The 22794-nt window shown below is 61.3% G+C and overlaps 6 protein-coding genes across 9 annotated transcripts; 3 read left to right on the forward strand and 3 right to left on the reverse strand.

Annotated features, from left to right (window-relative positions):
• Nucleotides 1-1081: 1081 nt before the first annotated feature.
• Nucleotides 1082-3351, forward strand: gsdA (Glucose-6-phosphate 1-dehydrogenase). Its single transcript, XM_062767313.1, has 5 exons — nucleotides 1082-1181; nucleotides 1405-2218; nucleotides 2264-2542; nucleotides 2585-3038; nucleotides 3114-3351. The coding sequence occupies exons 2-5, from the start codon at nucleotides 1429-1431 to the stop codon at nucleotides 3148-3150; spliced, it is 1560 nt and encodes a 519-aa protein (XP_062623297.1). The 5' UTR covers nucleotides 1082-1181; nucleotides 1405-1428; the 3' UTR covers nucleotides 3151-3351.
• A 390-nt stretch (nucleotides 3352-3741) lies between these two features.
• PA1024 (Nitronate monooxygenase) lies at nucleotides 3742-7149 on the reverse strand. The gene is made up of 8 exons (XM_062767314.1): nucleotides 6886-7149; nucleotides 6724-6832; nucleotides 6265-6670; nucleotides 6060-6227; nucleotides 5897-6015; nucleotides 4781-5425; nucleotides 4468-4734; nucleotides 3742-4427 (listed from the first exon to the last, which is right to left on the reverse strand). The coding sequence occupies exons 1-8, from the start codon at nucleotides 7099-7101 to the stop codon at nucleotides 3955-3957; spliced, it is 2403 nt and encodes an 800-aa protein (XP_062623298.1). The 5' UTR covers nucleotides 7102-7149; the 3' UTR covers nucleotides 3742-3954.
• A 1414-nt stretch (nucleotides 7150-8563) lies between these two features.
• Nucleotides 8564-14430, forward strand: FMO5_2 (Dimethylaniline monooxygenase [N-oxide-forming] 5). Of its 3 annotated transcripts, XM_062767315.1 has the most exons (8): nucleotides 8564-8804; nucleotides 8853-10018; nucleotides 10074-10311; nucleotides 10353-10497; nucleotides 10534-10735; nucleotides 10777-11597; nucleotides 11642-13705; nucleotides 14378-14430. In XM_062767315.1, the coding sequence occupies exons 1-6, from the start codon at nucleotides 8644-8646 to the stop codon at nucleotides 10788-10790; spliced, it is 1926 nt and encodes a 641-aa protein (XP_062623299.1). In that variant the 5' UTR covers nucleotides 8564-8643; the 3' UTR covers nucleotides 10791-11597; nucleotides 11642-13705; nucleotides 14378-14430. The 3 variants fall into 3 exon arrangements, with proteins under 3 accessions (XP_062623299.1, XP_062623300.1, XP_062623301.1); XM_062767316.1 differs by lacking the exon at nucleotides 14378-14430 and having other exon boundaries at nucleotides 10777-11604; nucleotides 11663-11685; XM_062767317.1 differs by lacking the exon at nucleotides 14378-14430 and having other exon boundaries at nucleotides 10777-11688.
• Nucleotides 10888-12815, reverse strand: LOC62_01G000860 (uncharacterized protein; the record flags this gene model as incomplete). Its single annotated transcript, XM_062767318.1, has 2 exons — nucleotides 10888-11594; nucleotides 11642-12815. The coding sequence occupies 2 exons, from the start codon at nucleotides 12813-12815 to the stop codon at nucleotides 10888-10890; spliced, it is 1881 nt and encodes a 626-aa protein (XP_062623302.1).
• A 2357-nt stretch (nucleotides 14431-16787) lies between the features above and the next one.
• On the reverse strand, nucleotides 16788-20769 carry Kat7 (Histone acetyltransferase KAT7). Its single transcript, XM_062767319.1, has 8 exons — nucleotides 20417-20769; nucleotides 19736-20329; nucleotides 19628-19686; nucleotides 19559-19581; nucleotides 18418-19508; nucleotides 18149-18380; nucleotides 17957-18100; nucleotides 16788-17918 (listed from the first exon to the last, which is right to left on the reverse strand). The coding sequence occupies exons 1-8, from the start codon at nucleotides 20633-20635 to the stop codon at nucleotides 16978-16980; spliced, it is 3303 nt and encodes a 1100-aa protein (XP_062623303.1). The 5' UTR covers nucleotides 20636-20769; the 3' UTR covers nucleotides 16788-16977.
• Nucleotides 20770-21021: 252 nt separating this feature from the next.
• On the forward strand, nucleotides 21022-22700 carry SNRNP40_1 (U5 small nuclear ribonucleoprotein). Of its 2 annotated transcripts, none has more exons than XM_062767320.1 (7): nucleotides 21022-21402; nucleotides 21452-21524; nucleotides 21577-21686; nucleotides 21732-22022; nucleotides 22082-22153; nucleotides 22187-22497; nucleotides 22548-22700. In XM_062767320.1, exons 1-7 carry the CDS (start codon nucleotides 21193-21195, stop codon nucleotides 22621-22623), a joined length of 1143 nt encoding a protein of 380 aa, XP_062623304.1. In that variant the 5' UTR covers nucleotides 21022-21192; the 3' UTR covers nucleotides 22624-22700. The 2 variants fall into 2 exon arrangements, with proteins under 2 accessions (XP_062623304.1, XP_062623305.1); XM_062767321.1 differs by having other exon boundaries at nucleotides 22082-22138.
• The last annotated feature ends 94 nt before the right edge of the window (nucleotides 22701-22794 follow it).

Raw genomic sequence — 22794 nt, forward strand, 5'->3', positions numbered from 1 at the left:
GTGAGGGAAGGGAGAGGGGCAAAGTAAGACAAGACTCGACCTCGGCAGCAGCGCCGAGGTGTGTGGAGGGGGCCATGGTAGCGACAGACCTGGCCAGCCTATGCACGCGGTAGCCATGCTCCTCTTACAGAGGACGCCTCGAGGTCGCTCGCTGCACCTGCCCAGAAAACGAATGACGAGTCAGATTTCAGTGCCAGATCCAAGTCACCTTCCAATGACGACACGGAACTGTGCATTTGGATTTTGGCCAGCCGCTACATCGGCGCGACCTCCACTGGGGGGTGATATCTGTGATGCAGGTCGCCGGAGCGGAGTAAGGAGCAATAAGCCTTTTGGAGTCAGGTTCGGAATTGAAAAGTCATTGCGTGCGCGGATCAGTGGCCGGTGGGTGGAAGGATGACATTGACTGGCTCGGCGGAGCGAGCGGCCCGGCGCCTGGCTGGGATGCGGCAGTGGAACACCGCTCGGTTGCAGCCAGGCGGCAGGAGGGTAGGTTACCGCCGTGCCGCAGGCAGGCAGGCATACATCATCATGACACTAAAACCCGCGTACTGGCCGAGCAAGGTCGCTTCTTTTGGCTTTGAATGCATGAGCGGGGGGCGAGACGAAGAAGTGGACAGTGGACGTCTTGGCCCATGCATGCGCCTAGCCACGAACAGACAGAAAATGTGGTGGATAAGCAGAGTTCAAGTACACACTTTAGTCAGCACTGCCAGGCTGTCCTGGCTGGCTGGGTGGCCCGTCGTCATTTGTATCCAGGGAGCCCCAGGATAATGGGGCGGCAATGGCCCACAGGCGCACACCAGGCTTGCGGCAGTGACGAAAGTGACGAGGTGGTGCAGCGCGCGCGCGGTCTGCAGGCCGCTTGCCAGCCAGGCAACGCGCTGCATGCTGACTCTTGTGGCCCACTGACGTCGGCCCCGACGGTCCACCCAGGTGCAGCCAGCCCAGCCAGCCCAGCCAGCTCAGGTGTGACATTATTCCCACCCCCCCAAATCATCAATCAACTTGGCTGCTGCCCCTGCTATTTCGTCGACGACGCTTAACAAGTCATCGTCACTGCTGGCGGCTGTCCTGCCCCCCTCCCCTCCCCTGCATCCTTCCCACCCCCGTCTCCTCCTCTCTTCTACATTTGTACATCTCAACAAAGAGGTTGTTCTTCATCTTCTATAACAATCTAGGTGAGTACCACTCCCCCTTCCAGGCAGGTCCCATTGCCGCTCCTACCTCCGACTCGGCCCAGCGGCCCGCCCCACAACCATTTTACCAGAGCCAGCCTCAGCGTGCCCTCCACCAACGGCGGACCACTACCGGCCGATCAACCGCCCTGTCGCTGACCACCCCCATCTTCCTTCTTTATCATTCCTTCAACCAACCCCCGCATCCTCGGCATCATCCACACAGAGACCCGCACAAAAAACAACAAGCATGACCTCCAAGAAGCGCGGATCCATCCCCTCGATGGAGGCTCTCGGCGACGCCTTTATCGGCGAGACTGTCTTCGTCGTCCTCGGCGCCTCTGGTGACCTGGCCAAGAAGAAGACGTTCCCCGCCCTCTTCACCCTCTTCCGCCAGGGCCACCTCCCCAGCGACATCCACATTGTCGGCTACGCCCGCACCAAGATGACCCCCGAGGAGTTCCAGACCCGTGCCACCTCGTACATCAAGCCCCCCAAGAACAAGGAGCACCAGGCCGAGTTTGAGACTGCCCTCGCCGGCTTCCACAAGATCCTCTCGTACGTCTCGGGCCCCTACGACCAGGACTCTGGCTACCAGGACCTTGAGAAGCACCTCCGCGAGATTGAGAGCAAGCGTGCCAAGGGTGAGAAGCGCAACCGCATCTTCTACATGGCTCTGCCCCCGTCGGTCTTTACCGAGGCGGCCGCCGGCCTCAAGAAGAACAACTACTCTACCGAGGGCGGCAACCGCCTTATCGTCGAGAAGCCCTTCGGCAAGGACCTCGAGTCGTGCCGCGAGATGATGTCGGCCCTCAAGGCCGAGTGGGCTGAGAGCGAGACGTACCGTATCGACCACTACCTCGGCAAGGAGATGGTCAAGAACCTTCTCGTTCTCCGTTTCGGCAACATTGTCCTCGACGCCGTCCTCAACAAGAACTCGGTCTCCAACGTCCAGATCACCTTCAAGGAGCCCTTCGGCACCGAGGGCCGTGGCGGCTACTTTGACGAATTTGGCATCATCCGCGATGTCTGCCAGAACCGTGAGTGTGCTGATGCATACTGAAACGTGTGCTGACATCATCCAGACCTTCTCCAGGCCCTCTCCGTCCTCACCATGGAGCGCCCTGTCTCGTTCTCGGCCGAGGACATTCGTGACGAGAAGGTCAAGGTGCTCCGTGCCATCCCCCCCATCAAGCCCCAGGACACTCTCCTCGGCCAGTACGTTGCCGCCGACGGCAAGCCTGGCTACCTCGACGACGACACTGTCCCCAAGGGCTCGACTTGCCCCACTTTCGCTGCCCTTACCCTCTTCATCAACAACCCCCGTTGGGAGGGCGTGCCCTTCATCATGAAGGCCGGCAAGGGTGAGTTATCATGGGTTTGAATGGGTATAACTGACATCTCAGCCCTCAACGAAGGCAAGGTCGAGATCCGTGTCCAGTTCAAGGACGTTACCTCGGGTATCTTCACCGACATTGCTCGCGACGAGCTTGTCGTCCGCATTCAGCCCGACGAGGCCGTCTACCTCAAGCTCAACTCCAAGCTTCCCGGTCTTATCACCAAGGCTGTCCCCACCGAGCTTAACCTCAACTACTCTGAGCGCTTCACCGACGTCGAGGTCCCCCAGGCGTACGAGGCCCTCATCCTCGACGCTATCAAGGGCGACCGCTCCAACTTCGTCCGTGACGACGAGCTGGACGTTGCCTGGAAGATCTTCACCCCCATCCTCCACTGGATCGACGGCGTTGACGGTGGCGAGAAGCCCAAGCCTGAGCCTTACGCCTACGGCTCGCGCGGCCCAGCCGACTCGGCTGCCTTCTCGGCTCGCTACGGCTTCAGGCGCACTGAGGAGGGATCTTAGTGAGTATTTGGTTTTGTGTTTGGTTTTCTCTGTTGTTGTTTTGGTTTTGGAGAACAGCACTGACCACCCACCAGCACCTGGCCCGTTACCAGCGTCGCCGCCAACCTGTAAAAACGGACGGCTCTGTAGCAACCAATCTCATTTCCTAACATTACTTGTGAACAATAACAGCTCGCTCGGTCTAAGCGGGCAGGCTGTTTGCGCTCGTGTGAGAGAGAGTGTGTGGCCGCGCTGGTCTCGGGTAAGAGTACGAGGCGCGTAGCCGGATGACATGTAGAGAGGCACTATGAATATGTTATGTGCCGGTGTGGCGGCGCCGAGTGGAGTGAAGTAGGCGGAGGGAGGTGTGGATGTTGATGATTAACCTCGGCCATAGAGGTTGATGGCGCCGCGTGGTGGTGATGACTACGGACCACTGACTGGACACGTCCAGGAGGTGAAAGTGGCGCCCGGAGGTCGGTCCGGCGGAATGTGGGTACCCGAGCGGCGAGCGCTGACGGAGGCGGCGCGCGGCGCGCTGTTCTAGCCGGCGTCATCGCCGTCCCGCGTCGCAGCGCCGAAGTGCATGGCGCCGAGGCGATAGCAGCGATACCAGGCGCACGTATCAGCGTGCTCGGCGTCCCCGCAACATCAGTCAGCGGTGACACCCTCCGGCCCAGATCTCGGCCCACTGCCACCCGCCACCCCTCTACACAGGACAAGGCATAGAGTATGAACGGTGGTATGAAAGCATTACTGGAATCTAGAAACATGAAGCTGCAAGTGGTACAGTGTGAATGATAATGATGATGATGCTGTCTGTCTGTGTGCAGTGAACCCATCTGTCTGTCGTCGTCTCTCTTCTTCTCCGGCGCACCTCCCGTGCGCCCATCGCACTCCGCACATCCTCCGCCTCTCGCTCCTCAAGCAGCGCACTCACGCCGCCCGCTCGGCTGCCTTATCGGGCGGCTTGGCCTCCTCCTCCTCGTGCGCCTGCCGATGGATAGCGCGGCCGCAGGTACACTTTCCGTGATCGTCGTCGTCGGCACAGTCGTCGTCGCCGTCGAGGTCCTCGTCGTCGTCGTTGTCATACTCGCCGTCTTCCCCGTCGCTAGAGTGCGAGTGGAAGCGCGAGCGGCCGTGCGTCACGTCGTATGCGCGCGCGCGGAGCTTCTCGCGCCGCCGGAGCTCGGCCTTGCGCTGCTTGATTGCGCGCTTGCGTGCCGCTTCGGCCCCGTAGAACAGCGCATACTCGCACGACCAGCAGATGTACTCGTCCTCTGCTGGCCTTTGGGCCGGCTTCTCGCCTCGCGCAGAGAGCACGCGCATCGACGGAGGGAAGAGATAGCGCGTGTGGCTCGGCCACGCGGAGAACGGGTTCTCTTGCGGCACTGGGCGCGACGGGCGGTCTGGGGTGGGGTAAGCAATTGGGCAATGATGTGCACGAACACTTGTCCACGTGGTGCGGGTTCCCCTCGTTGGCGAGCGTCGCCCGCTTCTTCTTCTTTGGCTTCTTCTTGCTCGGCGGTGGTGGAGGATCGGCCTGCGCAGCCTTGGGCTGTTGCTGCTGCTGCTGCTGCTGTTCGTACTCGTGCTCGGGTGCCGCTGCAGGCGGCGGCTTGGGCTTGTTGGTCGCGAGGACGAGGGCGCGGAGCTGGTCTGCGAGCTTGACGAGCGCGGCGCGTTCGCGAGCTCTAGCCCTTGCGCGGAGCGACGCTAGTCGTCGTCAGCAAGCAAGCACCACACCACACGCCCAACTCACCCTCGGTTGGGATGTCGAGCTCAAAGCTCCCCTCGGGCGCCCAGCCGCCGCGTGCGACGGGCACGCGGTCCGCGCGCAGGCGCTTCCGCCTCGCAAACCCTGTACGCCACCGCTCCAGCGAGTGGCGGGGCACGGGGGGTTCGTCGGAGCCGTCGCGCCAGCCCGCGGTGTCGGGCGACCAGGAGCCGACGTCCTCGAGCGCCGGCAGGAGGCGCTCGAACGCGCGCACGTCGGGCAGCGTAGGCGCAGGCTTTGTTGCTGCCGGCTTGGCGGCTGCTTCCACGGCGCCCTGGGCGTCGAGGTACAGCGCGACGAGGGACGCCTTGCGCTCCTTGAAGAGCTTGCGGCGGTGAGCAGCGAGCAGGGCGCCCGTCGAGCGCGGAAGCCGGCGCGGGACCGGCACCGGCGCCGCGTCCTCCTCCCTTGCTGATCGTGGGGGGTTGCGGTCGGCGCCGTCGCGGCCAGTGTCGAGCTCGGCGTCTGAGCCGGGAACGAGCGGCACGGGCACCTTGCGCTTCTTGCCGCCGGGCTCTTGGGCCATGTCGTCGTCGTCGTCGTCGAGGGACAAGGCCGTCGACGCCGCAGGGCTGAGGGCTGCTGCTGCTGCTGGCGCTGCTGCTGACACGACGGCAGCGACGCTGCCGCCTGCACCACGAGTGTAGCTCATGGCGCGGCGGCGGCGGCGGCGAGGGGGTGAGCGGGTGGGTCTGGCGGCGGGATGGGGTTGCTGCACTTGAATGGTGTGCTGTGTCTGTGAGCCGCTTTTGGGGGAGTGTAAGAGTGAATGGACAGTGTGAATGACTGTGCGCTGTTCATTGTTCGAGCAGACGAGGCGCGAAGGGGGGCCATGGGCAAGGACATGTAGGCGTGTCGACTTAGGGGGCCAGGGCGCAAAAGACTCCTAGGATATGGCAGCAAGGTGGCACACTCGTAGGCGTAGGCGGCCGCGTCAGTTCAATTACCGTGGCGCGCGGCAGCAAGCACCCTTAACCTCGCCTCCTCAACTCCTTGTTTCGGCCTCGCACTCGGCTCGTCACGCAGCATGATGCACACGCTACAACAAGACATGTTCATTGTGTAAGTACTACTGCTACGTCTACAGCTTGCCCGCCCCACGCGAGGGCGAAACGAGCGAGTTGAGGCCCGCAATCGTCTTCTCGGCGTCCTCGACAATCTTGGTGCACAGCGCCTCGCAGGTGGGAATGTCGTCAATGAGGCCAATGGCGATACCGGCACTGAGGCATCAGCTTTGAACAGCAGTCTCGCACACGCTACTCACGACCAGATGCCGGCGTCAGCGTCTCCCGTCTCGTAGACCGTCTTGCCGCGCGCGCCGGCGACGAGCTCGCGGACGTCCTCAAACTTGGCTCCGCCGGGGCGGCGCTCGATGCGCACGACCTCCTCGGCGACCTTGTTCTTGAAGACACGGGCAGTGTTGTGGAGCGTGCTGCGGGGTTAGCGTACCCATTTGACACACAACCCACCGGAAGATGTGGATCGTGTCGCGCTCGGTCGAGTCGACAATCTTCTGCTTGATCTTCTGGTGGATAGGGGCCTCGACAGTGCACATGAAGCGCGTGCCCATGTTGACGCCCTGCGCGCCGAGTGCGAGCGCGGCAGCGAGACCGCGGCCGTCGGCAAAGCCGCCCGAGGCAACGAAGGGGACGCTGAGCTCCTTGGCGGCGCGCGCGAGCAGGACAAGACCACCAATGTCCTCCTCTCCAGGGTGGCCGGCACACTCGAAGCCGTCAATGCTTAAGCAGTCGACGCCGAGCTTCTGCGCCGAGAGCGCGTGGCGGATAGTCGTGCACTTGTGGATAACGAAGCGCTTGGGGGCGGCAGACTGGCCGGGGGCCTTGTACGTCTGGATGTACTTGATGAGGGGGCCGGCTGGGCGAGGGAGTCAGCTGGGGCCGAGCTCGCGACAAGCACACCACACTTACGGTTGTTGCCCGCCGTCTCGAAGATGGTGATGCCCTCGTCCATGGCCGCTCTGGCGAACGCGGGGTAGTCGGGCGGGCTGATGGAAGGAAGGAGCGTGATGTTGACACCCTGGGCAGTTGTCAGCGCCTAGGTGCACACGCGCCTCGGTACGCCGTGCTCACAAACTTGCCCTCCTTGCCGTTGAGGAGCGTGCGGGTGCGCTTGATCTCGTCGCGCAGGGCCTCGGGGGTAGGCTGGGTGAGGGCCGTGAGAATGCCGAGCGCGCCGGCGGCAGCGACGGCCGAGGCCATCTCGGCCTTGCCGACAAACATCATGCCGCCCTGGATGATGGGGTGCTTGATGCCGAGGGCGCGCGAGAACTGGGTCGTGATAACCATTGTGCTAGAGTGAGTGGTGGTGGTGGTGGTGAGAGGGTTGAGGAGGAGGAGATGCAGCAGTGAAAGCGGGATACATATGTTTCTTTCTGGCTCGCTTGCTGCTCGGCCAAAGTGGAGAGGAAGGAGCCAGCCAGCCAGCGATGATTCCACCGGTCCACCCCACAGCCGGTCACTTCGGTCACTCTGGCCTGGCTTTCAGGCAAAGTCACCGCAGTCACCCACGCTGACATAATAGCGGGGCGGGCAGCAGCAACGGCTCTGCATCTATTGTGCATGCTACCACCTGACTGACTGACAACTCGGCGGCGTTCCCCACAGAATCATGCATGCAAGCTGCTGCTTTGCTCGGCGCGAAGCTCGGCAGAGGAGCACCGCAGATGTGCATCTGCACGCCGCACGGTCCTGCCTACGCACGCTATTGCGTGTTGCCGGGCCCACAGAACTCGGAGTCGCCGGCGATGGGACATGTGGGCTGGCTGGTGGTGCCTTGCTGATACGGCCGTAAGGACCGAGTCGGCTATGCGCTGCGTTGCGGTGAGCCTTGCCCTGCCTGTCCCCTTGGAAATCAAGAGCAGACGCGTCAGACGGATTGTAGATCAGCCACGATTAGATGACAGTACACGATGAGATCAAGGCGCGACGTAATGCGGCCCCCCACACCACATAGTCACCGCAAGCTCGCTTGTTGCCGCCTCCACATTCCAACAACGTCTGGTAGCCGGCAGGATGATGCTGCAGATGATACTCAAGTTCAAGGCGTAGATGGCATCTTGGCACACTGAACCCAGTCTGTGTCAGATACGAGAGCTAATCTCGGCGCCGCGGCCGCGGAGTAGACTCTGGGAAGCAGCAATGTCTCACGGCGTTGGGTGGGGCATCGCGTCACATGAGATGGAGGGGAGGAGCGCGTCTGGGGATGAGGAGCAGCTGCGATTAGGAAGCAACATATCGGTGGTCGGCGCCGATGGGAGATTCCCACCCCAGGCCAGCCACTCTGAGTGGGTCGTCGCGGCCACTCCGAGAGCAGCTCGAGACGAGCGGCGTGCCCAGCGCGTCGAGCAGAGCTTGGTCAGTACGGCGCCGGGCGGCCGGTGGCGGCAACGCGCTAGGACGGCACGAGCTGCGCGAGCAGGCGCGTCTTGGTCTTGTTGGATCGCACACAGTCATGTCTCATGAGACGTACCCAGAGGGAGCTGGCTACCAACACGCGTTGTCAATGACCGTCCTCCGCATGTGGTGCGCCTCGCTTTGGACGCCGCGACTGAGGCGCCTCGGCCACCCCACTGACAGACATGCCTCACTCCAGAGGACCGTGCAGAGAGGAATGTACACTATTACGTAAAATTCCGGCCCCGCAATCATGTTCACACGTGAGTGACGTCACGGTGACCACACGGTGTTTGAGGTTGAGCTAAACACATTCCCACCTACCTCGCCTCGCCTTCTCAACCTCGCATTTGCTTCACATTCCAACTGCTCTCGCTTTGAATATAGACTAGAGACACTGGAGCTGCAGCACAGTCTCCTTCATAGACAACCGCCATGACGGCCTCCCTCCCCCTCCGCACATCCACCCTCATCATCGGTGGCGGACCGTCTGGGCTCGTCGCGCTCAAGTACGCCCTAGAGTATGGCCCGGCTTGGGAGAAGGGCGAGCCGCCTGTGCTCGTCGAAATGGAGCCCGAGCTCGGCGGTACATTCAGGTGGGTGGAGAGCTATCATCACCAATGAGATTCCAGCTCACCACACAGATGGCGCGGATACGAGAACGCCGAGCTCGTGAGCTCAAAGCAGCTCACATGCTTCTCAGACTACCGCTACCCACTATCCGCGCCAGACCACCCCTCCCTCCCCAACTTTGTCGGGTACCTCAAGTCGTACTCGAAGCTCTTCGGCCTCGACGAGCACATCTACCTCAACACGCGCGTCGTCAAGCTCGACAAGATCGGGCCAGAGGGGTACCCGCACCAGGCGGTGCTTAGACGCACCGGCCGTGCAGACGATGGCGAGGACATTGTGATCACCGCACGACGGGTGGTCATCACCACAGGCCTGCATGTGACGCCCAACATCCCCGACATTGCTGGCCTGAACGCGCCGCCACTGCCGCCAAACCCTGTCGAGTGGATCCATTCGTCCAAGTACCATTCGCGCTCGCAGCTCGAGGGCAAGAAGGTCCTCATTCTCGGCTCTGGCGAGACGGGCATGGACCTCGGCTACGAAGGTGTGCTAGCCCCCGCGAAGAAGGTCTGGCTGGGGGTGCGCTCGGGCTTCCTCTCGTTCCCAAAGGTGCTCAACAACTTTCGCGTCTTCGGTACGACGTACGACGGCGCGCTCCCAATCGACGGGCTCATCACCAACCTCTTCGAGACAGCCTACGTACATCCTTGGGTCGCTGAATCGCACCTTCGATGGTTCGTCTCCGACTTTGTTATCCGCCGCGTGCTCTGGCTCTTGACAGGCACCATGGCAGGCTGTAACCAGTGGGCTGGCGAACTGCCACCTGAACGACAGGGCCGAGCGTTCGTCTTCCTCAACAAGAGCGGCAAGGCCATGCAGTTCATTAACCGGCCGTTTGCGCACATGTCGGCCCTCCATCGTGCCTTCTTCCACTATATCGACCCGCCTTTGCCTCGGGGCATTGACGACCCAACAATTGACATCGTGCCATTCCCGGAGCGATTCGACCCAAAGGACGGATCGGCGGTCTTCCCCAACCCTCCAGCACACCGCTCAAAGGAGACGGCGTGGAAGTCAAAGTGCGACCCGGACCTCGTTGTGCTGGCCACCGGGTACCGGCAAGACTTCGACTGGTTGGGTGAAGGGTATCCTCGTCCCGACAAGTGCGACCTTCGTGGCGTGTGTGACACCAGCGATCTGACTGTGGCATTCCTGGGATTCCTTCGGCCAGGCGTAGGTGAGTGTATCTGTCAAGCCAGGCAGCGTACGGTGCAGATCTGACAATGACACAGGAGCAATCCCGCCAATGGCCGAGATGCAGGCACAGTTCTTCTTCCTCTTAACCCAAGGCAAGATGGCACCGCCAACATCACCAGAGCACTACCATCTCCTCCACAGCGAGCAGGCCCGCATCCAGTATGGTGTCGACTACTCAGCCTACATGTCTCAGCTTGCACGCGACATGGGCTCAGCCCCCGGTCTGCTGGAGCTGTGGTGGAAACACGGATGGTTCATCACGTTCATCTACTGGTGAGTGCGGCAGGCATCGGCATTGTGCTCACTACCTCCAGCTTTGGCGCGGCTTTCCCAACATTCTACCGCCTGAGTGGGCCATACGAGTCACCCAAGGCTCCTGAGATCGTCCGAACCGAACTATGGGACACGATCAAGCGCCGTGGTATCGCTGGCAACCTGTTCATGGGCGTCATTCCAATGGTAAGTTAGAGTTGCCTTGCACGGCTGACCTTCCAGGTCTTCTATGCCGTCATCAACATTATTGCCTTGCAGATTGATGTGGCTTGGACCTTGACCGCCCCGCTCCTTGGCATTCGACGTCCTCCCAAGTCTTCGTATGCCTCACAGCTCCTGAACCGTGTAGAAGAAGATATCGCTGCAAGGCGGAAAGACAACGGGCTGCCTCGTCTTCACATCAAGATCCCGGGCAAGTCCAATGGTGCGTGACATCAAGAGGACACAACTGACTTCGAATAACAGGTATTATCTCATGATATGCTACAAGTGGTTGACAATTCAACTCGAGGATCGCGGGTATGTGACCTGGGGGGACAACGGAGGTATGACAGTGATACTAAACGGGGCTGAGGACTAGAGCATGCGAAGTCTCTCGCTAACTTCATCAGCCTCCATGACAAGTTGCCTATTAATAGGCTTGAGGTCGATCATCATCGAGTCGTCCGAGTGCAGGATGGGCTCCTGCTTGATCTCAGGCGAGAAAACGTGGGGGTCATCGTTGATGATGCTGTCACGGTCCATCGGGCGGGCCTTGGAGGTCGCAGACGGCTCGGCCCAGCGGCGCCACCAGCGTCCCACGGCAAACTTGGTGCGTTGGTCGAGCCCGAGGAAGTTGACGTTGGCGATCATGCCCTTCCACTTCAGGGGGTTCTCGTTCAGAGCAGTCTCGAGAGCTTCGAGATCGCCCCAGTACATCCAGTGGAGGAGGATACCGAGCGACGACGGGTCGGGAAGGGGGACAATAATGTCCAATGGCGCACCTGGCTCGGTGGCGAGAATGCGGCAGCCCTTCATCTCGATGGCTGAAGGCGTCTTTGTGCCTTCCGAGAGGACGGTGCGGAGAAGAGAGCTCTGCTGCACGAGGTAATCCCTGTGGACCTCAAAGGCGAGGGTCCTGAGTGGGGCCCGGTTGCCACCAGCAGAAGCTGGGGTGATGGGCACAGCGCGGACCCTCTTCGGCTTGTCATCGCCAGCCTGGTCCGCCCTCATGTTGCCATTGGCAGGGGTGGGCGGAAAAGGGATGTGGGAGTCTTCCTCGCAGTTCTTGGTACACGGCACGACTGGTGAGGCGTGAGCGACTGAATTGTCTAGAATAACTGCTACTCACGAAGCCTGACGTCCGACGTAGACAAGTTGGACCAAAAGGTCCCGGCAAACTTATTCAACCGCTTAACGACAAAGTCCTTGGGAATGTGGTCGAGAGTCGGGCTGGGCATTGCCGGGGACATGGGAGACCTCGGGGAGAAGTTGCGTGGCGAGCGCGGGGCCGCTCGGGGAAAGAGATGGTGATGGTGGGGCGCGATCGCCAGGCCCGAGGGGGTGGCGGGGTAGCTCGAAGTCGACGACGAGCTTCGCGAGTACGGATTGCTATTGACGCGCGCCTCGCTAAACACGCGAGGCGAGCGAACTGCAAATTTGCCACCACTCGGGGATGCGTAGCCGGGTGTAGAAGGTGTGCGCGAGCCTGCAGTACCAGCACCAGAAGAGACAGCCGAGCGCGGTCCAGACGACGCCACAGAGTACCTGTGCATTGAGGACATGGCCGAGGGAAGCGAGGGAGTACGGGATCCATTCCTGGAAACAATGGTACCGGCCCTTCGTGCCTGCTGGAAGTCGTACTCGTGGTGACTGCCGCGTGGCGTGTCCATGGCGCTGTCGTCCTGCCTTTGTTCTCTGCCGGACGCGGCTGAAGCGCGAGGCGTGTCGAGAACTGGGTGGCGGTCTGAACGGCGTCCGAGCTCGATCACAGGTTTCGAGTTTGGGAGGTGGTGGTGGGGGCTATTCGAGTGCTGGCGACCGTAGCCCTCGGTGGGCGATGGCGACTCCATCGCCGTGTCCGAGTCGGCAGCATCACGGTGGGTCGCGGGGACGACGACCCGCCCGTCGACTCGTGGTCGGAGGGAGCGCGGGGCGGTCGAAGACGAGTTTTGGTCCGAGTTGCTGCGCGCCATCGCGGCCGTGGCATGGTACGAGCCGTCGATTTCCGCCGATGCTCCGAGCCGTGGGGTGTGTGGCGTCGACTGCCTCCCACCGCCGCTGTAGGGAGAAAGTTCTGGAGCTGAAGTCTTGCGCGGGCTGTTGATGCTGCCTGGCATCATCGAGTATCCCGGGCTGTGGCGGCGTGGAGGAGCCGGAAGGGACGGCGCCTTCCTTGGGTTGCGGTTGCGGCGCTCCCAGAGGGACCTGCTAGGCGATCCAGTGGCCGACGAGTCCATGATGATGTGGTGGTGGTCGAGGGGAATGTTGTCGGAGTGGGTCGTGTGGAGTGGCGATGGAGACATGGTGTATGTCGAGGCAGAGACCATGACAGTGGGAGTGGCCGTCGATGGTGGTGGTAGTGATCACGACCTGCTACTGGCTCGTGGTTATGTATTGTCGTGGGGCCGAGAATAAGGAGTGGGGGCTGGGGCTGTGTGCTTCGTTGTGGTGGGACAGGACAACAGGCTGATGGAGGTTGACGGGGACAAGGAAGGAGTGATGGATGGCGCGCGCGAGTGTTCCAAATAATAATAATGGGCGAGGAGCGAGATGCGGTGGAGAATAAAGGCAACAAGCAAGCAAGCACGGTCGCGCCACCTTTCTCAAAGGGGACGCGTTCTGTTGTTGTCGTTGGAGATGACGGCTGCGGCCAAAGCGCGCGGTGGGTCGGGGGTGCCGAGGCGAGCAGGGAGCGAGGGAGCGAGATGCTGCGCGTGCGTGCGTAGGCGTAGGCGTCTGTCTGCAGTATGAGGCAGGCAGCGACCGTGTCGAGCCAGCCGGGTTAGTGCGGCGTGCTTCTTGCGGTACAGTCGCCGTTGTGTGTGGGTCGACGTCGTGTTTGTTCGGCCCGAATCTAATTGAGCTGCTGACGAACGCAGGATCTGATCGTCGTCGCAAGGCAGATGACGAGCTGTTTGTTGCTTGCTTCCCTTCTTCTTCTTCTTTCTCTTCGCTCTTCGCCTCGAGGCTCGAGTCGACACCGATCTTGATCTTCGGCGGTGGCGGCGGTGCGGTGCGGTTCAAACGACGCGAGTAGTAGTTGCCCCCGAGCTGTCTATTGCATTGTCTGACGACGACGTGCTTCGACTACAATGAGCAGCAGCGACCAAAGGCGGCGAAGCGGGACACTGCGTCTCTTTTGTCCGTCAGCGCATTGCACGGAATCGGCGGAATGCAACACTTGCCTTTCGGAGTGAGTCTCGTTGTTGTTGCGCTTGCGTACGTGCGTGCGTGCGTGCGTGCGTGCATGCGTGCGTGCGTGCGTGCGTGCGTGCGTGCGTGCGTGCGTGCGTGCGTGCGTGTGCGTGTGCTGGTGCGTGCGTGCGTGCAGTGTGGTTGTCGCGAGAAGCAGCGAGAGCAAGTGCGCACAGTCGTTGGCGTCGTTTCAGTTCGGCGTCTGGGCGTAAATCCTCGGGTCTCCCTTCTTGCTCCATCGACACCAGGTGGACATTTAAACTCTCTGCAGGCCAACCCCTGCACACCAACCCTGCACCAACATATCGCGTGCCAAGATGTTCGGGGAGGGGTCACAGACACGTCGTGCACGAGTGACCATTGTCCTACGTCCTATCAGCCACGCCAAGCAAGTGGGGGGAGGTTGATGCCTGCCTCCCTCCCTCCCTCCCTGCGCTGCGGCGCGCGGCCCTCGGTGTGTTTCTGGACATCCTGGCGTTGCCTGGCTGACTGGCTGGCTGGTGGGCGCGCGGGCGGGCGTTCAAGCGCCAACACGCCAGCCAGCCCGCCAGCCAGCCTGCACGCCAGCCAGCGCCTTCGCCACCACCCACGCTCCGCACGCCGCAGTCTCCGGGTCACACGGCCGGCCGAGTCGCAGGCAGGCAGGCAGGCTGCTGACCGCTGCGCGCAGGCTGTCGGCAGAAGGGGATTTCGCCGGTTCCTGTGATGTGTGCTGATGGGCATTTTTCCTAGCATTCTTCCATTGTGCAACCGCGTGGAGGGGCAGGGAGCCAGGTCGTGTGGCGCCGCCGACACGCCGCAATGACATCAATGGGCTTCGGGGTGGGTGGGCGGTAGCTAGACCTGGACACCGCGGGCGGCAATGCAACGTAGGCTGCACGTAGCTGCTGCTGCTGCTGCGGATGTGGGCTGCGCAGTAGCCGGCGCTGGCCCTGTACATGCCCCAGGAGTGCGTATCTGATTGGAGACCAGCGGCGGGTACGAACAAAGGGCCAGCCAGCCAGCGGTGGAGCGGCGACGGTGGGGGTATTTTTCGCGGGCCTTTCCCCGGCGCCGGCGCCTCTGTTCGAATGACATGCGTCGCCATACAGTATGTAGCACCAGGAATAGCCAGCCTGCCCCTCGGCACCACCCGCAGATCCGCTCGGTCGTGTGGCTCGCCGCCGCCGCTGCCGCCACCGCTTCAGCCCCGCTGTCGAGCGGTCGCCGGGGGTCTGGACTTCGGCGATGGCCACTGTACTTACAGTAGAGCCTTGCCGCGCAGAGACGATCTGTGCATGCGTCAGTGGCCTGTGCTGCTTCCGCATAAACGCACGACCACAGTCTTGCACATGCCCACGCAGAAGCAGCAGCAGCGCAAAGTGCAGACTTGGGCCGACTGAGCGGACACAGAGAGAGATCCTTGTGCAGTGCCTGGATGTGGCGCAAAGAACAAAGAAAATCCAAAACGCCACTGAAATCAATCGCGTCCCTTCTTGGCGCTCCACCCCTATTGTGCTCCCCTTGGCCTTTCGCCGGGCCGCTCGCCGTTGCGTTGCCTACCCACCCGCTCCTCATCTCCCTCCCCCTGGCCACATTCCTGGCCCTCTATGCACCTCGCCGCCGGCTCTATTGTCCTGCTAAAATCGCTTATCTCCGCCCCTCCCTCCAAGGCACTGAGACACACACGCACTCCGCAGCAAGCGGCAAACGGCAAATGGTGGGTCGGCCTCGTGCGGCACTGTTCCACCGCTATCCGAGAAACACCCGCCTGTTGCTCCGCTCGTTGTCTGTCGAGCTCGCCGCTGTGCTGTTGGCCAACTCCGCCGGCACCGCAGCATCGCTCCTAGAGTGGACATTGCGCGCGTCGTCCCGGCGGCGGGTGTCACCGCTCATGTGCATGCCTGAGCTGGCTTGCAGATTTCCGGGGCTTGCAGCCAACAAACAATCAAACGCGTGCACGAACGACGGCTACAACCTCGCCCAAGCCCTACACTGAATGATCAGCCCCCCACTCTCGTACCCACCAGGCCCCGGCGATCGACAAAGCGACAACCTCATCCGGGCATTGCTTCTCACGCTTACTCACAAGCCACAGCGGCGCCAAGAGCGCGGCGACGCCGGCGCACGCCAGTCGTCTCGGTCGCGTGTCGGTTGCGAGTCGGTCGACGTCGTGACGTGTAGCCCGTTGCGTCCTCCCCCACCCTCCCCCGACCCACGCGAGATTAGCGATCAAGACAATGCAGTAGCCGAGCGCGCCGCCCTCTGCCACCGGAGAGAGCGGCCACCGAACCTCGCAGCAAGCAAGCAGCAGCCCAACAGGCAGGCGCGGGACGCTCCGTGTGGCTTGACGGCTGTGTGTGCCGGCTTGCGCGCCACCCCGCGAGACGAGATGATGGCCTGCCTCGCGCCCGGCCGATGACGCGCGGTACTAACCCCCCCTCTCGCCACGCGGCCGGCCGAAGCGGACGTGTACTGCGGGCGGGCGCGGGCGCTGCAGAGGGGAATGCTTGGCAGCGAGCGGCGTGCTGACCAGATGGAGAGTGGCGCGGGTGTCAATGGCGCGGCGCGGCGCGCGGCGCGACCACGACTGTTCGATGCGCAGTCGTCCACTGTCGTCCGTCACTCGTCACTCGCTCCGGCTCGCGGGCCGGTCACTGTGCCGCACCCCGAAAGCAGACAAGCCGGACACCGAGCACCCCGAATGATGCCCACGCACGTTCAGCACACTTGGCCGCTGCCCAACAGATGCCTCGGCCAAGTCGACGACAGCCACCTTCCTCGCCGCCTTCTCTTGGCATCACGCTCGGGCGTCTCTTCGGCCCCCGCTCTCGCCTTCGTGCTCTGATTCCAACAGTTCTTTGGGAATACCAGAGGAGCCCGGTGGGGTAGGCCGTGACGTGTGCAACTTGATAATTCGTCCTCGACCAGCTGGATGGTCGTCCGACACATGGCTCAAAACACATTGGTTCTGCAAGTCGACTGATTCAAGCCACTGCGCCGCCAATACAACCCTCCGTGGATCCATGGAGATCGTCGAGGTGACGTACAGCTACCGCCTTCGTCGGGGGAATACCATAATCGATTCCCCGAAGACTCAAGCTCACTCGATTCCGCTCTCCCAGTGACGGAGACAATCACATGTCATCTCATGTCCATTCTCGGCCCGCGGCAACGTCCGCTCGCAACGCCGCTCTTCCCCCCTCCCACTGTTTGCAAACTCTGTACATTCTCCACACCTGTGGGGCGGCTGTTGCCAAGTAGATACACTAACAGTCTAACACACTTACGCTACACCTCCATGTATTCTTCGTCGTCCTCGCCTTCGGCATCCTCGTCGCCCCAGGCGTCCTCGTCCTCTTCCCACGATGCAGTCGCTGCACTCGGCCGTCTGTTTCTAGGAGTGCTTTGCGTCGAGCCCCGCCGCGACGTGTGGTTGACAGTCTTGCGCGGCGAGCGTACCGGCGTGGCCGTTTCAATCTCAGCCCCCGTCACACCGCGCAAGCTCCGTCGTCGACTCATCCCGTCGCCTGGGCTCATGCTTGATGGGGCAAGGCTGCTCCTCAGGCGCTTGTTCGGCGAACCCTCCACGCTCGCTTCATTGCTTGGGCGCTTGCGCAGGCTTCGAACAGGCGACGATGAGAGAGCAGCGACAAGCTCCAGCGTGGCCTTGTCCTCTCCGGCGTTGATCTTCTCGGGTGGATCCGGCGTCACCGGCTCGCCCTCGGCGTCAGCCTCTCCGAGACCATCCTCGTTCTCGTCCACGGGTGTTGCCAAGACGTCCTTGTTCCCAGACGACGGCGTTGCTGACTCGAAGCCTCTGGGTCGCTCCGCATTCTTGATAGCAGCGCGGTTACCAGAAACAGCAGAAGCCAGAGGTGGGGGTTGAGGCGCCGAACGTGTGGTGAGGAATGGCGTGTATTTGAGACGCTCGGGCTGGAGCTTGAGGTATCCCTTGGCTTCGTACTTGGCTAGGTCCGCTGCAATCACCTCGCGGTTCGGAACGATTCGGTACCGCTTGGGGACAATGACCTTTGGTACCTTGCCTTCCAGCGTGTCATCGTCTGCCACCGGCTGTGGGCGTGGATTCTTGGGCGGTCGGCCACGACCACGGGGTTTCGGACGAGCAAGTGGAGTAGACGGTGGTGGGGATTCGAAGCCAGTAATCATGCGCTGGTCGCGGAGGGTGGTATAGATATCCTCGAGCGTCATTGAGGTAGCAGCGGAGATGTCTGCGTGGGTTAGGGTATGTGGGAGCTGGTGAACCCACCTTCCAGTGTCAGATGCTCTGGTGCGTTCGACAAGTATTGGAAGACGACTGTGCGCCAGTAGCTCTTGTAGCTAAGCGCGCCTAGGCCAGAGAGCGGGCGCTCAGGTCCTCCGACTCGACCCTCCTTCATTGACAAGAGGTAACCTGGTGATCGGTCAGCAGTAATCCCAAAACGACTATCGCGGCACGCACTGAAGTCGATGAGTAGCTGGCCCCATCCCTTGCGTTGCCGAACAGGCAATGTCATGATGCAGCTGACATTGTTATCGGGACTTCTCTTCTCTTTCGAGAAGTAGCCGACAAATCGGGCGCCAATTTCGTCCACCTCGGTCATGACGTAGAAGAGGAATGGTTCGACATCGTAGTAGAGCGTCTTGTGATCGAGGAACATCTTGGCGAGGAGACACAGATTCTGGCAATAGATCTAGAGCTGTCAGCACGCGAGGTCGCTTGTAACCCACCTTGTTCTTCCTGCCATCGACCTCGAACACGGAGACATTTCCAGCGCGGTAGATTTCGTCTCCAGGAGGATGGCGGGCCTTGCACTTGAGCCGGTGCCTGCCGGCGACGAACCCGCTCTTCATGTACTTGAGGCAGAACTCGCAGAGCCAGAGTCGCCCATCTGGCACTTGGGCGTACTCTTCTGGGTACGGCGCCTGGTACCAAGTGTCGATATCGTACTGACCAAACCTAACCTTGTTAATCTTCTGTGGTCGGGATGACCCAGCCGTGGGAGTTGCTGACCCAGGCTTGATCGGCGTGGAGAGCAGTGCATCGGACGGGGCGCCGCTCAGCGTGCTGGTTTGCTGCAACAGGACACGGTCGCGCAGGGGTCGTGCGGTCGACGGCGTAGCCAAGATGGAGTTCGACGGCGTTGGTGTAGACGGAGGCTCCTTGGCGGAAGTCTGTCGACTGGGGGTGGGCTTACCCCCAAACGGCGTGGAGGGTCGTGATGGCGCGGGTGAGGCAATCATAGCTTGGGGGTCCCAGAGTGGTGGTGGCGGTCCTCCCAACCTGGCCTCGGCTCCCTTTCTTGATTTGTCGAACAAGGACTTGTCGGCATCTGTGATGGCTGTCCGCGACTGGTCGGCATCGTCACCAGTCAAGACCCCTCCGTAGGGGACTTGCTCCTCCTCCTCTTCCTCCACCTCGAGATTATTCTTGCCACCACTCGTGACACGCAATCGGACGACAATGGGAGCGGGGGTGGGAGCCTCATCGTCTGTGGGTGGGGGGCGAGGATTCTTTGGCGGCCTCCCTCGAGGCCGTGCCGGCTGGCCATTCGCCTTGAGCTTGATCTTTGGGATAATAGGTGCTGCTGGGCTCGCATCACGAGACAGAGTGGTGCTCGCGCGTCCCTTGCGGTCACGGGGCACAGCTGCCTTGGGCGTGGCATCGACATCGAGGTCAACGGCTCGTCCCTTGCCCTTCTTTGATGAGCTTGGAGGAGCAGTTGGTTTCGTGAGATGCAGTTTGGAGGACGTTGGCGTTGCGGCAGTGGATGAAGATGCGAAATCTCCATCGGCAATACACTTCGGACAGTACCAAGATCCTGGGTAATCAGTTAGTTAATTGCCGATGAAGAGATAGCAAGAAACGCACCCTTGGGAGGAGTCTCAAGCGGGCTGAGGTCGTCAGCATCGTGTCGGATCACAAACAACCCCCACTCACGGATTTAAACAGTAGCTATGCCATCCGCGGTCACAGCCGTCGCAGAATAACAATTTGTGCTGGAATGAGTCAGCCCAGGCTCTTTCCCCCAAACACCAGCCAACTCACGTCGTCGCCTTGCACCAGACACACTTCACATGGCTTGCACTCGATGCAACACCAGTCGTAGCTCATCATCTTCTTGATGACTGCGGGGTTGTTGTGGCCAAGGCAAGACGGGTGGCCACTGCGGCCGCAGCGCACGCAGCTGACCATCTTCTCCTTCTGGCCGTTCTTGTTCTTGCTGTCTGTCCCACCGCATAAGCTGCAGATGGTTTCTGGGACGACAGCGAGACGGGTGCCGTTGGTAGTACCGTTTGGCTTGGACGAGGAGCTCGCAGTACCGTTGGCCTTGGGCGCACGCGGTGTTGACGTCGAAGCCGACGAGTTGCCGTTGCCATTGGCATGGGCAGCTGGGTTCTTTGGCGGCCGGCCGCGCTTCCGCTTGACGGTGCCAGTCGACAAGGTCGAAACAGGCGAGCCCATGGAAGATGGCACGGCCGAGCTGTATCGTGCTGGGTCGAGTGATAGGGAAGGAGCAGACTGGCCGGTTTGGTTGGCGAGGAGTGGGATGTCGGCCCCGAGCGGTAGGTCCTGTCCAGGGGCGGCGTACGCGTCGAATGGGACTGGCACTGCTACCGGCGCGTAGTAGTATCCCCCATCCTGATATCGTATTGTGTCAGCAGTCACAGACTGGGTGCCTTCCTTTACGAAGAACGAGATAGGACAAGGGGGCGCGACGCGACTTACAGGAAGATAGTAGCCAACGCCGTCATCGACCTCGCCCTCTGCGTCAATGTCGTCTTGGAGGGCATCGTCCTCGACGAGCAGTGAAGGGTCTATAGGGATATCTGATCCTCTTTGCCCCAGAGGGGACATTGGTGCCCCGGCCTTGCTCGACGCCTTTGTGCTACGCGATGAGGAAGGAGCAGCCGAGCGCGACGCGGCCCGCCGGGTGGGCGTTGCCATGGCCGAGGGACCTGAGCTTTGAACGGCTAGTTCGCTGTCAGGATGTATGCTGATGTTGCAATGCCCATGGAGGCTCTGAAGTGGGGTAGTGTCGAGTGTGGACTGTTGTGTCGGCGGAAATTAGTCTTGGTAAGTGGTGGTGGTGGGTATAGGTGGGTGCTGAGCCGCTTGATGCTGCTGGCTCAGCTGGTGGTGATCGATTCCCAAAGGGCTCACTCACTCACAACGACACAACACACGGACGGCACCACCCATTTCAATCGTGATAAATTTGATTCCGTTATTGCGCCCCGACACGTCATGCTCACCGACACCACTTGCACTCGGTCGTCCCCTCCTCTCCAAAGATGTCTGGCCTGCATCTTGCATGCTTTCGCGGCAACCTTCTAACAAAACAACCATCTTGCAAGACATCCACAACACCACGGCTCAAGTGTCACGCGCGGTGATACAACAGCCCTCGGTCCCCTAGTCTCACCCAGGTCCAAGGCCTCAAGCAGCGCGTCTCACTCCTCGCCTGCAACACTTCTTTTCTCCACCTCCCTTCCATTGTTGTCATGTCGGTTCGCAAGTCCCCGCCTCCATCAGGGCCCGGCATGGCCCTGGCCAAGCGTGCCCGCGTAGAGGATGAGGATGAGGAGACCAACACGATGACCTTGACTGTCGCCTCGTCGGGCGAGGGACAGCGCAAGAACGCGCTCGTGAGGACGATCAAGAGGACCAGTGGACTCGAGGCGCCCATCGTGTCTCTGGCCGGTGCTCATGGTGTGAGTTGGTTGGAGAGGAAGGCGAGGGAAGCTTGGCTGATCACTGTAGGGCGAGATTACCGCGTGCAAGTTTGACCCATCGGGCCAAACATTGGCGGCGTGCTCGGTCGACAGGAGTATCTGTGAGTGTTCTGTTGTCGATATGGAACCTGCAACAGGACTGACCCACGACAGCGCTGTGGCGAACCTACCCTCCTCATGAGAACTATGGTATTCTGCCCAATGTTCACAAGCAGGCGATCCTTGACATTGCCTACTCGTTGGACTCGGATGTCATCTACTCGGTCAGTTGCCCGGTTCTTGTTGTAAGGCAAGCTGACACCTTGCAGGGCGGTGCAGATGGCTACCTGATCGCTACCGACTTGAAAACGGGCGAGAGGTTAGCGCGCTACGCCGCGCACTTTGGACCTCTCAACTCGATCGCGGTCACCATCTCGGGTGGGCGTGAGCTCGTGCTCACCGGCGGCGACGACGGCGTTGTTCGCGTGTGGGACCTGGCTATCGACTCGAAGGAGCCGGTTGCCGAGTTTGACGATGGCCGTGACTGCCCCGTGACCGCTGTCGAGTGGAGCGCCGACGGCAACCAGTGCTTCGCGGGTGGTGTCGACAACGAGGTCAAGGTGGGTGTTCGATGGCGGGCGCTGGGGTTGGGGTGAAAGGCATTGGCTGACGTCTCCAGGTGTGGGATCTGCGAACAGAGAAGGTGCTGTACTCGCTCCACGGCCACACGGACACGGTCAGTTGTCATCAGGTGCCTCCAATGGGCTACAACTGACACCTCCAGATCGCGTCACTCAAGCTCTCGCCCAATGGCCACTACCTCGCGACTTATGCTCTGGACGCCGCAGTCATCGTCTACGACGTTCGCCCCTTCTCCTCGGACCCAATGCGCGTGTACCGAAGCTTGACCGGCGCGCCGGCGGGCTTTGAGCAGGCATTGATCCGGGTGGCATGGTCGAAGCAAGACAATGGCTCGCGGATAGCGGCTGGCGGTGGTGACCGTACAGTGACGGTCTGGGAGGTTGAGACGGGAAAGATCCTGTACAAGCTGCCAGGACACAAGGGCACTGTGACTGGCGTCGACTTCCACCCCAGGTGAGTCGTGATGTTCCCATATCCCCTCCGATCATCACTAACTCCAACAGAGAACCGATCATCCTCACTGGGTCCAAGGACTCGAACATGCTCCTTGGCGAGCTCGACGCGCAGGACTTTTCGTAGAGCAGGGCGAGAGTGTGTGAGGTTTGCGAGAGCGCATTTGAGTGGATCAGAGCTACAGCATGCAGTGTTGCATTGGACTGGTGGTGGGCGCGTGCGTGCAAGCGCGCTGTTAGGTGTTGTTGATCCGGACCGGCGGTCAACTCCGGGCCGCCAAGTGGAGGTGGGGAGGGT

The sequence above is a fragment of the Vanrija pseudolonga genome, chromosome 1 (assembly GCF_020906515.1).
Source record: "Vanrija pseudolonga chromosome 1, complete sequence".
Classification (NCBI taxonomy): Eukaryota; Fungi; Basidiomycota; class Tremellomycetes; order Trichosporonales; family Trichosporonaceae; genus Vanrija; species Vanrija pseudolonga.